The 13517-nt window shown below is 43.9% G+C and overlaps 1 protein-coding gene across 3 annotated transcripts in view; it reads right to left on the bottom strand.

Annotated features, from left to right (window-relative positions):
• LOC147428117 (transglycosylase) overlaps positions 1-12771 on the bottom strand; it is a 174461-nt gene extending 161690 nt beyond the window's left edge. The window contains exon 1 of one of the 3 annotated variants that reach the window (XM_086496310.1): positions 12431-12771. In XM_086496310.1, coding sequence (XP_086352436.1) covers positions 12431-12616 — 186 coding nt within the window. In that variant the 5' untranslated portion in view covers positions 12617-12771. The remainder of the gene's footprint in view (positions 1-12430) is intronic. The other 2 variants (XM_086496308.1, XM_086496309.1) reach the window with 2 other exon arrangements.
• Between the last annotated feature and the right edge of the window lie 746 nt (positions 12772-13517).

Raw genomic sequence — 13517 nt, 5'->3', positions numbered from 1 at the left:
CGCTGGGGCTGATGTGTGGTGAGGATGGAGACCAAAAACGCTGGGGGTACTGCTGGGGTTCTGCTGAGAAGGTGCCTGTTGAGCATGTGCTCCTGCTGCCTCTTCTACCAGAAAGTGCTAACTTGGGTTTGCTTATATATTAACTTAGCAAAATTGCCCTACCTACTTTTGTTGGAAAGTCGCTTAAATTAATAAGTGAAAAATACCAAAAATAGGCTAAATGCACTGGAAAATTACCCTGACTGAATCTGATGGATTCTGAAGGGAATACTGATGATCATGCTGTGTGCAGCCAGAGGATATGCATCTATGCTAAGTGACTGGGCATACACGGTCTACGAATAGACTCACAAAAGTGCCAGATCACTTCTAATCTAAACTGACTGGACTGATTGAACCATGATCATGTTGTAGCTTGTCCACGGACACATAGGGTTGGATGTGTCACGTGACATCCCTTTTCCTAGGCATGACATATTGTACGTTGAGCACGTTTCACTCATGGATGAGCACGGATATATGCGGATTTCTAATAAAAAGATGAAAAGTATGCATTCAAGGAAGTCACACTCCATGTCTCTTCCTTGGCACGACACAGTTATAGAAAGAGCACATGAAAGTATGAGCACCAAGCATGGGCATTTCCGTTGTGAATTGCCACAGTTGATTGCTCTAGATCATAAGAGAAAGATTCGATCTCATTGTTTGCGTGTATGTAGTAAACGGTTTAGCACTCCGTCTATTTGTTCATCTACATTGCATGCACAGTCTATTAGGACAACAGGATTTTTTCCACTCACTTTACATGGAATAGGTATGTTCATGGTTTTGTGTTGGAAGTGGTTTCAGGAATTTTCAGCCATGGAGATTCTTGAAGAAGAAAGAAGCAGGACTCTTGACGAAGTTGAAGCATTGAAGGAGCCACAGAAGACTTTGTGTCACATTCGGCGCGGCCCAAAGAAGCAAGCGTTGCAGACCTTTATGAAGTTCAAGTACCGCACAAACCACACATTAGAGTGGGCCGGCGAAGAGTCCCTTTTAGGATTCCGGATGCTATTGGCAATCTCCCTCGACGCTATACAGTCCGATACCAGTACCTCACTTTGAAAAGGAGGGGATGTCACGTGACACATCCAACCCTATGTGTTTGTGGACAAGCTACAGCACGACAAGGGTTCCGTCAATCCAATCAGTCTAGATTTAGCAGTGATATGGCACTTTTGTGAGTCTATTCGTAGACCGTGCATGCCCAGACACTTAGTATAGATGCATATCTCTGGTTGCACACAGCATCTTCATAAGCATTTCCATCAGGATCCATCAGAATCCTTCAAGGGAATTTTCCAATGCATTTAGCCTATTTTCCCTATTTTTGACATTTTTCACTTATTATTTTTAAGTGACTTTTGTTGGAAAGTAGGTAGGGAAATTTTGCTAAGTTTGTATATAAGCAAAGCTAGGCTAGCACTATTTGGTAGAAGAGGCAGCAAGAGCTTCGGTTCAACAGGCACCTTCTCAGCAGAACCCCAAGCCCTAGCGTTTTTGCTCCGCAGCAACCACCTAGCGTTTGTGGACCAGATCAACCAGCGTTTTTGCTCTTGTAGATCCCTGGCGACAGAAGACTCAACAAGAGACCTAGTGTTTTGCAGTTGCAGGCCATCCGGCGACAGCAGAACCATTTTCAGCCCTAGCGTTTTTTATTTGCAGATCAGCCCCAGCGTTTTGCAGATTTACCGCGACGGAACATCAAGAACCATCAGCGTTTTCAGTTTTCAGCCCTTAGACACTGCAGATCGAGTCCCGAACCTCGCAGACCTCACCTTCCCGAAGCACTTCCTCGCCGCACGGTCAGTTTCCGCAAGGTTAACAGTTTCAGCCCGGAAAACGCAGATTTCAGCATCTGTGTTTTCAACGCGTCGTCGTTGCATCGTCGTCATCGACATCGTCACTGACATAGAGTCAAAATTCAGCAGATAAAGATTTGCACATTTCAGCCATTAGCATTTTCAGATTTCAGCCCGTCTCGTCGTCGACATCGTCGGTAAGTCCAAGCATTGTAGAGATTTGTGCAATCATAAGTAGACCGCTCTCGCCATAGAGAGTGGGGCCTTCAGATGAGGGTTTGACAACATTCTGGTGTCGTATTCTTCTCTCTCTATCTCTCAGTCTCAGCACCTTCATTCACAGTGTTTATCCAGTTAGTTTGTGTCCATTGCACTCTCTCACTAAAGGAACGGAAGGCTCTCCCTTCCATAAGTAAAAGGAACCTTGAGCACAGTTCGGAGCACTCATCTTGAGCAAAGTTCAACATTCATTCCGCTGCACCTTACATTCGGAGGGCTACCTCTTACTACAGGGAAATGCTCAAACTTGGTGGTCCACACTTCTATTGAGCAAGAAATCGCCAGTTAAATGGCTGAAATTTGAAAGGCTTTTTATTTCTTCCTGGTTGACTCGAGAGTACGAACGTGACATACGAACTGCTTGGAACCATCTTCAGATGACCAAGAGAGATTCATTGGACGCATATTGCAAGAGATTCTCGAGCTCTTTTCTACCAGCCTCTTCATTTAAGAAGATCTCGTTCAAAGAACAGATTGAGCGGTTTACCTTGGGACTTCCTACAAAGATCCAAGATCACTGCTTAGAGCAAAATTCCGATTCCATTCAGGAATTGATGAGTCATGCGAAACGGGGTTTTGCCATTCACTCACGCAGTTTGACCTACCCCACAGATGAAAGGACCGAACAGACTTCGAACAATGAAAGTAGAAAGAACAAGAGCAACCCAGAAAAGAAAGAAAAGGATGCACGACCCCAGCTCACTCTTCGAGAGAGAGCTCTCTACATCAAAGAGGGGAAGTGTTTTGGATGCGGGGAAACTGGGCATATCTCCACGAAGTGCCCTAAAAAGGCACCGAATGAACAAGATGAAGAAAGGTCAAAGAGTTCGAAAGCAGCTGAGGAACGTGGCAAAAAGGCAGATGAAAGCAGAACTGGCACCACATTGCGTGGGGCCCGAACCGAATCAAATGAATGAAAGTACAAAACTTTGCCGCTTTTAGGGCAACGTGAAAGATCAGGTGGCCCTCTTTTTCTTGGATGAAGAAGCCAAGGCCAACTTCTTTGAATTGGCGGCTCGATTTGGAAATACGCCCGACAGGCTGAGGCCACAGGCGGAGGTAGTTCTAGCGGCACCCGGACGGGATGTTTCCATTACACCGATCATTGGCAAACTTCGTTTGCAAGGTCAAGGGTGTTTAGAGCACAAGGATTTCTACGTAATTCCCTTAGGAGGTTGTGACGAAATGATTTTGACTATAGAACCAGTTTTGACTTTGCCGGTTTTGCAAAAGTCGTTTGAAGTATATTGTGATACTTGTGATCGTAGTCTGGATGCGGTCTTAATGCAAGAAGGCCATGTCATTGCCTATGAGAGCCGATTGTTTTCAAGGCCGGAATTGACAGTACATATATGTGAGAAAGAGCTTTTGGCGGTTATCCATGCTCTTACTCAGTGCCGACATTACCTACTCGAAGCCAACTTTACGGTTTTTACAGATGGTTGGAGTTACGCTACTTGTCACAGAAGCAGCTATCGGAAAAGCAGATGCGGTGGGCAAACATCTGGTCACACTTTTACTTCCGGATTGTCCATGTGCAGGGACAGAAGAAATCGGTGGCAGATGCTTTGTCTCAGAAGCCGTTGGTTCTGGCTATTTCCACGATACATCATAGAAGCTTCGAGGATACGATAGATCAGTACGCCACAGATACAGAGATGTATTCAGTAGAATACAAAATGGGAACGGAATATTCCATTCGGGATGGCTACTTGATGAGAAAAACCATGTTGTGCGTCACCGCAGCATTGTTACCACCTTGAAAGGTGTGGAGAGATACTATTTGTTTGGCCGAGACTCAAGAAGGACGTGGACGATTTTGTACGCAATTGCTTGATATGCCAGAAGGTCAAGTTTTGACAGGCATAAAGCACAGGGATTGTTAAAGCACTTGGTCCAAAAGGCTTTGCATAAATCTCAGAAAAAGGCAGTAGATCGCTATCGTCGTGATTTGAAATTGAAGGAGAACGATTGGGTGCTCTTACGTTTTGAGAAGACACGCCTGAGAAAGAAAAAGGGAAAGGAGAGGCTTTTTTTTCCAAAGCTTAGTATGCGATACTACGGACCTTTCCAGATTTCTGAAAAGATAAATCATGTCTCCTTTAGACTGAAGCTGCCCGATACTTGGAGAATTCACAATGTTTTTCATGCGAGTCTCTTGAAGCGATGTGCTCTATGATGGGGAGCCAGATGAGCAACCCGAATTGGAGGAAAACGAGCAGATACTCGTTTTAGAACAGATATTGGCACAAAAAGATGGAAAGATAAAAGGTAAAGCGATAAGACGGTTCTTGGTTAAATTCAAGACCTAATTCCGCATTGGATGCGAAGTGAATGGAGGAGGAGGACTTGGCAGATACTCCTCGGATTGTGAATCTTTACCTCGCAGCGTTTGGTTTAGCATAGTCTATTCTAAATGGAATCCCGAACTCAGCTTGGGCGGAATCTCGTGCAGCAGGTATGCACAAGAGGGAAGTCGCTCCACTCCTTTGTCAATGGATTGCCTCGATTTTTGATATTAAGTCACTGATGTCTCTTTGAGTTTCAGGATACTATGAGCTGACAATATTCTGCTATAATGACTTTATGAACTGGAATTCCCGATAATATGATATTGATTTGTTCTTGACTTGTTTAAGTGCAGGAACTGATAGACGAAATGACTGCAGCATTTTGGTCTGAATGATCTCGATAGACATGGTTGCAATAGGGATTAGTCAATCGGACATCTATGAGGTCCTGAGTGGATCTAGATGCGATTGCTAATTGTGTTGCCGATAAATCATCGTCTGAGATCCTAATGAATGTTGAATGTGATTTGTCATGTGATGTCCTGTAATGTTAGGAGAAGAGAAAGGCATGAGCCTCTGCAGGAGAAAAGCGCTTTGTGGAAAGAGAACCAAATCAGCCTAAGGTTTTCGCACCCTGAGATTGGGAGTAGATCCAAAGATCTGAAAGTGTAGGCTTTTGAATTGGGATCAGGAAGTAGAGATTTCCAAGGAGGACTTCGTGTCCAGGATACTAGATTTTTACAAAGGAACAGTGTCAAAATAGCATTATAGGGATGACATGCCCTAAGACTGGAAGGTGACTTGGTTCTCAAGGATTCTGAGTAAGCAACCGATGTTTAAACATAATGATGGTGCTTTGCCAATCAGAAGTTCCTTACGAAATATAACCATTTTGTGTGAACAATCGCAACTATTCCCCTTTGTGAATCAAGAGAAAGCTCTTTGGATCTTACACACCCTTGGTTTGAACTCCTTTAATTAATCAAGGTAGAGAGCAGAGTCGTAACATTGCCTGTCTTGAAGCTAACAAAATCCTTCCGAGCTTTTGTTAAGAGTTTTGGCATCTCAAGTGAACAGCACAATGTGACCCCATTACTTATTTTGGCTCTTAGGTATTTATTTTACTTATTTGTCAAAGTTTGGGTAAGGCAATTTACTGAGGTTGGTATGTATGCAACCCTTGCCTCCATTCTATCACACATTCAGTTATTCATTGCCAAGATTGATTGGTTCAGGGGACTCTCTCTCTCTCTCTCTCTCTCTCTCTCTCTCTCTCTCTCTCTCTCTCTCTCTCTCTCTCTCTCTCTCTCTCTCTCTCTCTCTACGCTTCCCTATCGTCGACTTTGACATGGTATCAGAGCCGTATCGTTGAATAACCTTGGTGAAGGCCGACGTTGCACCTTGAGAGGAGAAGATCCACGAAGCTTGAGAAGATCCCCTTGTCATCGGCGTCCTACTTCCCCACTCTCCTGTTACCTGCGTTTTAAAACACAACCCTTTGCCAGCGCCAGTTTCCCCTCCCCACTGCTCCTATTGGTGTTTTGAGACGCCGTGTCGTGCTAAAGTCTCGACGCTACTGTTCGTTGGCACTTGCTGCCCATGACAGCGTCTTGAAACGCTACAGCCCGAAAGTGATTGTTCCTTGGTGACAGCACTGAAGTCCCCCACTCCCGACAGAGTTTTAAGACGCTACGTCTGACGTTGTCCAGTCTCCCTCTTGTGTTTTGAGACGCTCCCGGCGTCCAAGACCCTCTCAATGGCTTGCTATTGCCTGCGTTATAGAACGCTCTTATTACAAGGTCACCCACTACCTCATTGCCAACACCCCTCATTGTACAAGAGTGGATTAGCTTGGAGAATTTGCGGCTTGGGATTAGTGCGGCCACCCCTGTAGTGCGAGAAGGATTACCAGATTGCCAGATCTTGCAACTTCAACATAGGCCCCCCCTTGCTCGAGCGCCAGCGACAAATTGAACGGCAATAACTACGCTCATTGGAATTTCATCATGCGACTCTAGTTCTCACAGAAAGGCTTATGGGATATTGTTGACGGCTCGGAGCCCCGTCCTACAAGGGATCCGATTCCAAAACTCACTCCGCAATTCCGTGAAAAGGAGAGAGTTGATCTCTGGCATTCGGCTGAGAGCATCAGCCACTACATTGTAACGCCCTTTGCGATATCGTAGCTTGGCATCATACTCCTGAAGAATCTCAGCCCACCTGGCCTTGCGACCCTTCAAATCACTCTGTTGGGTAAACCACTTATACTTTCATGGTCAAACACAATCTCGAACTGTGCACCATACAAATAATATCGCCATATCTTTAAAGCAGACAAGATTGCATAGACCTCTCGTTCGTAAGCAGAGTAATTCTGCTGTGCTGAATCCAGCTTCTTGCTTTCAAATGCAATTGGCCTTCTCTCCTGTAGAAGGACTGCTCCAATCGCACGATTACTACCATCCGTTTCCAAAACGAATGGCTTTAAGGGATCCACAATAGCCAAAATAGGAGCTGTGGCTAATGTGTCCTTAAGTTTGTCAAAACTTTGCTGTTGTTCTAATCCCCACTGAAAGGTCTTGCCCTTGGCTTTTAGTTGATCTTTCATGGGAACAGCAATATGGGCATAGTTTTTAACGAATCGACGATAAAAACCTGCAAAGCCTAAAAAAATCTGGAGCTCTTCCAAATTTTTGGGAGAGGGCCACCTCCGAATGGCATCCACCTTGGATTGATCCATGTGTAACCCTACAGCCGAAATAACATGCCCCAAGTAGTGAATTTCCTCCTTGAGGAAATCACATTTGGATTCCTTGGCATATAACTGATTTTGGCGTAACAAATGAAACACTTGTTTCAAATGTACTAAGTGCTCTTCCTCAAAAAAACAAGTACATCCGCCTTCAAGATGACGAATATCTCAAATCGTGTGTCGAGTGGGATGCGGCTAATGCGAAGGCAATGTTGGCAATTGCGGAATCTCTTACAAAGGACATTTCTCCAGCCATTCAGACTTTGAAGACTACCAACGATATGTGGTTCAAGCTCGTCAAAATATTTGATTAGGATTCTATGATACAAGCAGTCACCCTTCTTAAACAGTTATTATCCATCCAGTTTCCACGAGGAACTTCCATGCAACCATTCCTTATGAAGGTCAAAGTTATTCATGATCAACTATGGGCTATGAAAAGTGCACTGACGAGTACTCAGTTAGCTGCTTTGGTTCTCATGAAGTTGCACGAGGTGTATGAAACTATGTCTAGGACACTTCGGCTACAAATCACGAAGAAAAAACTGGAATTTGATGATCTCAACACTTTTCTCATTGAGGAGGAAGCCATGTTGATAACTCAAGGCAAAATTCAAATTTCTGAGACAGGTGGGGAAGCACTTGCTGCTTCGGATTCCAGAAAAAAGACCAAGAACAGTTGTTACGATTGTGCAAAGCGTCGTCATTTGGCTAAGGGATTGCAGATCCAAAAGCAAAGACAGAGATTCTACAAAGGACAAAGGTAAAAGCAAGCATCAAGAAGAAAGGAGTGATAGTGACTTAGGAAAGGACAACAAAGAGGCTGCTGGTGTGGTGGTGACTACACTGGCACGGACTCCCGCCTTCTAGTCACAGGGAGATTGGTGCCGCCATCAGCTTCATCCAGAGAGAGGCTGTCACAAACTGCTGAAGTGTCAATGCCCTGAAGAATGGAGCCAACTTGCAGATGCCGACCGAGGGGCCTAAACCCTAAGAAGAACAAGTAACAGAAGAAGAAGTCCTACCAACTTATGGGGACCTGTCCGATGGGGCCCCAATGACATAAAGGAACTAAAATAAAGCAGGATCCACGCAAAAGCTGATGACATGGCAATTGTACGGACGCTCTGGATTTTCTGTTGACATGATGACGTGGCAATTGTACGGATTTTCGCATTTTGCGCTGACTGCTGACGTGGCAGTTGTACAGATTTTCGTGATTTATGCTGGCAACTTTTGGGCATTGCTTTTGGACCAGAAGCTTTTGAGTTTGAAGGCTTTTCATGTAAACTGCTTTTCATACGCCAAGGGCCTTTAAATATGTGCTAAGGGCTCATTCTCTAGCATGCCACCTGGAGAAGGTGCAGAGTCTGGAGTATCGGCTTGTACTGTGTTGATGGAATATAAAGAAATACCGAAAGGGACGCCAAGGTTTGGGGCCGATACTCTCTTGGGTGGAATTCCGCCACTCCGTGTCGCGTGTCGTCTCTGTCTCTTAGTTCCGTTGTTATTGAAGTGCTAAAAGTCTATTCAGTCTGTTCTTTTCAATTGGCACGTGGTGCCCGTCTTGTGACATGGTATCAGAGCATCAATCGTGTGCTTTTCTGAAAGCATATCGGTCCTACCAAAGAGCAAACAAAGCAAACCAAAGACTGATGGAATTTTATATGAAAGTATCTTCGGGTACCGACCCCGGACTTACTAGTCACTCCTACCCTTACTACATCGCGCATCGGGCGCGCTCCCGTCTTCACCGCTCATGTCTTACAGGGCATAAGCCAAAAAGATCACTTGCAAGAGAAGGATCCAAGATTTGTTTCAAGTCACTGTTTTTCTCAAAAGCAGTGCCATGCAGATGTTGATGTCTACAGCTCCAAGCCGCACACTCCAAGGACTGTGGCAAGCTTTCAAGAAAATTTTTGCCCGAAGTTATATGGTTTCTGACATCTTCCTTCTGAGTGCAACTTTTGGCAGAGTGGGGTATCTTGAAATGCTTGCCATGGAAAACCCTAACAGATTATAACTTGAAATTTCTCGACATCTCTCAGTAGATGTCTCTTGTTGATAACCTCGGAGGTTCGGTGTGACTGCTATGTCTTGGGACTATCATCACCGCCACAGGAACACTATCTGTCCAAAAGCCTATGGACCATGGTGCAGTCAGCTACGACCTTATGGAAAGAACCTAACCCTAATTTTTGGTGCAGGTTTCACGATGGAAAGTCAGTCGACTTTTTGAGCTCGATTGATGTCGAGATTTTTTTTCTTAAGTTTGAGTTCTATTTGAGAACTTATTTTTTATCCTGTTTGAAATTTGTTTGAAATGGATGGTATCTGTTTTGAACCTGTCTTGGTGCCGATTTGAATTGTTTGACTCTGATTTTAATACTGGTTTCAATGATTGGTGATTTTACTCCCGAGTGTAATGAGAAATGATGTTTGAGAATGCTTGTTCATACTCATGGCCCGGACCCTTGTGGTTATTTGCGGGGGGGGGTATTGGATGATTTAGATGTGTGGTTTTTACTCATGGCCCGGACCCTTGTGGTTATTTACGGGGGGAGTTTGTTGTTGTTGTGACTCCCGAGCCGGGACCTGGTTGGTTATGCGGGAGGAGTATTAGTGGTTACTCTCAGCACCTCCAAACGACGCAGGCTGCGGTCTGGGGGGCGTTTGATTGTAAAAGGCCTCTATATCTCCCGGCCTGGACCTCTTTAGGTTATGCGGGAGGAGTGATGAGGGAGTCGTTGAATATCTCCCGCAGGCCCGGACCTTGTTAGGTTATGCGAGAGGAGTGTTCATCGGCGGCTTTATATTTCTATGTCTTGTAAAATGCATATGTGAGCATTTCTGTTGCATTGTGATGTGCCAACCACTGAATATTCCTAATTGGATGAGATCGCCTGGGTATGTAATTTTAGTGCATCAAGACACCCGTGAAGATCAGTGTGGTCTGGGTGTGATGGCTAATTTTACTACGCCGGAATATCAAGAGTTACGATCTGGACGAAAGGAGAAGCCAACTCCTTGATCAAAAGAGCTGATAGGAGAAACCAACTCCTCGATCAAAAGAGCCGAAAGGAGAAGCTATCTCCTTAAACAAAAGAGTAAACTAATTGTCCCTCTGAATGTCCCTCGGAAAATTGTTGTAATCACGGACGATTACTTTCTTTCAGGAAGGGGGGATGTCACAAATTGCGGGCGTGCCAATGTCCTAAAGAATGGAGCCAACTTGCAGATGTCGGCCTTACAATGGTTAATTAAAAGGTTCAACTCTTCATGCTCAATCCTAGAACCGCCCTTTCTTCAAAAAGAAAGAGATAACCTAGATATACTCTAATACCAATGTCAGAGAATTGGGATTAAAGTACAGTGGAATTTAAAGATTAACTAGAGTAATCAATCAATTGTGTAACATTGAGTATATTCAAGCATCACAATTGCAATGCATGCATTAACTTAGATTCAATCACACATAACATACATGTACCTAAACCACGCGAGAGAGAGAGAGAGAGAGAGAGAGAGAGAGAGAGAGAGAGAGAGAGAAGAATTCGACCCCAATTGAGGGTCGGACTTTTTGGAGTCCCCCCCCCCCCCTTCCGAAAGGACTTTGTATTAATAAATTCTTCTTTCACAGAAAAGCTTCTGATCAATACAACCGGCTAATCACACTTTTAACTGCACAAATTAAAGAGATAAAAGCTTTCAGCAAAGTTTGCGAGTAGTCTTTTCACTTAAAACACCTCATTGAATTCAATCCCAAGGCCCTAAACACCTCGTGGGTGATACGATCTACGGAGATTAAGAATCACGTTGAAAAGAAGATATGTAAGCATTAAGAAGTAGTAACCTGCATATTTAATTATGTATAAACTTAAGCAGCCATACCTATGGAGACTTGTTTGGGGGGGGGTTTGGGGGCGGGGGGAGAGAGAGAGAGAGAGATGAGCCTTGAGAAGAGCATGGAGAGCTTCTTTTTGGCTGAGGATTGCATGGAGCTTCATGACACAGGAAGACAAAAGTTTCCCTGCTCTCTCCAGTGCAACCCTGCAAAAAAACAAAAAAAACTCCCTCTTGCGATCCTCAAATGAAAAAACTTTGAACTACAAAGTTGTTCATCTCGCTATTTCCAATAGGCCACATAGGTCCTTTTTACAAGAACGCCTCTCTCTCGTGCATTCTCTCCTTGATCTTTTTCCTTCATCACTTTGTGACAAAGAGAATCGTGGTGTACATGGCTAAGATGTGGTAAAACCCACCCTTCATATTGACTTCCAAGAATTGCATAGAAAGCAAGTTAAAAAAATTTAAAGATGCACAAAAGCAAAATCTTAAGTTCGGGATAGATGCACACATTAAGAAGCGGGTTTTGAAGATGGGATGCATTACACTTGCTTCATAATGTCTCAATAGCCACCAAAGTAAATGAGGTTTTTTTACAACGCCAATATATCACAGCTTGGGAGAAATCCAACGGTTCACACTTCCATCCTTACATGCTTGAGCCATCCCCTTGCGTGTGATCCGCACTATCGCCTCCATCCAGCTTAGCTTTCATGTTCTATGATGCGTGACAGGGTGTTGGGGCACCAACAAGGAGTCTCATCAGGTATGCACTTTATCCCCCATAAAGTTTGCGAGTCTAAGCATCACACCCTACTTGAGTGCTCAGTTTTTTATACATTAGAGCTTGCTTTCCCCACATTTTCAGCTCTTCTTCTTTTTCTTCTCTCTCTAAAGGAGGAGAGGTGAGCTCAAGCTTTTGCAAATCCTCTCGCCATCCTACCCGGTTGTTCACAACATATCTGACCATGCATCATATACTATATACCCTTCCATAGACAGCGATCCAGTTATTGAAACGAATGCGTAACGCTAACTTACCTTTGTTTGGGTGGGGAAAAAAAAGTGCTTCTAACACACATCTGATCAATGAGCAAGAATATAGGATCTTTGTGAATTCTCAACAAGTATTCCTCTAGAACTTGTCAGGGTAAGCCCAACTTGTAGACTATAATTGGTGCCTATTACTAAGGCTTGCATAGATTGACTAGACCAGAAGTCCCTAACACCTTCCTTGCAGTTAAGGCCAACTGCCTGCTCTCATCCAGCCACCCAACTAACTGTCCTTGAAGAACAAAACAGAACTATGCAAGCAAGAAAAAACCCATAAATCTAAGAGCTCTTCATGGCTCACTTGTGAGGCAACAGCACAATACAGAACAGAAAACCGCCATGGAAGTTTAACAAGAAAATATTACCATCATCTCAGTCAGCGTTACATAAGGTTTTCCACTGGAATTACGAGACATGTGCACTTTGACGCCTTGCTTTTCACCAGCTGCAACCCACTCGGCACAAACATCAGTGTCATTCCACATTGCCTCCATATCTTTGGCATCGGCCCAATCATCCCAATACTTCATTGTTGGCGCCATTGTCTTCATTATGCCTTCTTCATCCACAGGCCCTCCTTTGATTACACTGATGAGACGATCCACGTACTCGAGCCCACCGCAACATGCAGCTTAACAGCAAATACAATGTACACGTTCTTAAAGCACTTTCAAATATTCCCAAAAAATGGTGAATCGAGGATGAATCACATGAACCAACTTCTCTTTATAGAACATAACAAGACATACCATGAACCAACTTCTCTTTATAGAACATAACAAGACATACACAGATTAACATCAAGCATCTAACACTGAACTAAACAAGTAGAAAGTGCATTGATAAAAAAAAAATTAAAGAATTACATGTGTATTTATTAAACATAATAATTCTCTAAAATAGTCCAATTTTCTCTACAATTGTTTGAGCAGTAAGACTAAGGCACTGCTCTTTACCATACTTATTCTAATAGATTGTGGAGCACAGTTGGTTACTTGGTTGTGATTGTTGTCGCTCGGCTTTTGTTGTGGAACACGAGCGGATGAGTAGAACCAATTGGTAGGCAATAGCAATTGTTTAGATTGGGGCTTGATGACGAAGCAAGTTGTGTCTCATAGGGCTCACTGTACGACAGTGGGCTAATAAAGGGGATAACAAAATTTACAGCTTAATCATTATGCTTAAATACTACTCCTTAACCTACTTTGGTAGTTTATTTGTAGATTGCCATGCAGCCTAGTAATATCATCGGCCATTGAGTCTCTAGACCGGGGATCCATCTTTGAGGCACCCATCGTACTCTGAATCAAGCGGTCAATTTTCTCTTATTTCTCATAGAACACGAGAGAGAGAGAGAGAGAGAGAGAGAGAGAGAGAGAGAGAGAGAGAGAGAGCGAGAGAGAGAGAGAGAGAGAGAGAGAGAGAGAGAGAGAGAATACGTGTTGTCAGAGT

This window comes from Adiantum capillus-veneris, chromosome 23 (assembly GCF_014529385.1).
Source record: "Adiantum capillus-veneris isolate H3 chromosome 23, ASM1452938v2, whole genome shotgun sequence".
Lineage (NCBI taxonomy): Eukaryota > Viridiplantae > Streptophyta > Polypodiopsida > Polypodiales > Pteridaceae > Adiantum > Adiantum capillus-veneris.
Note: the sequence above shows the minus strand (reverse complement) of the source record. Positions and strands in the feature narration are given on the sequence as shown.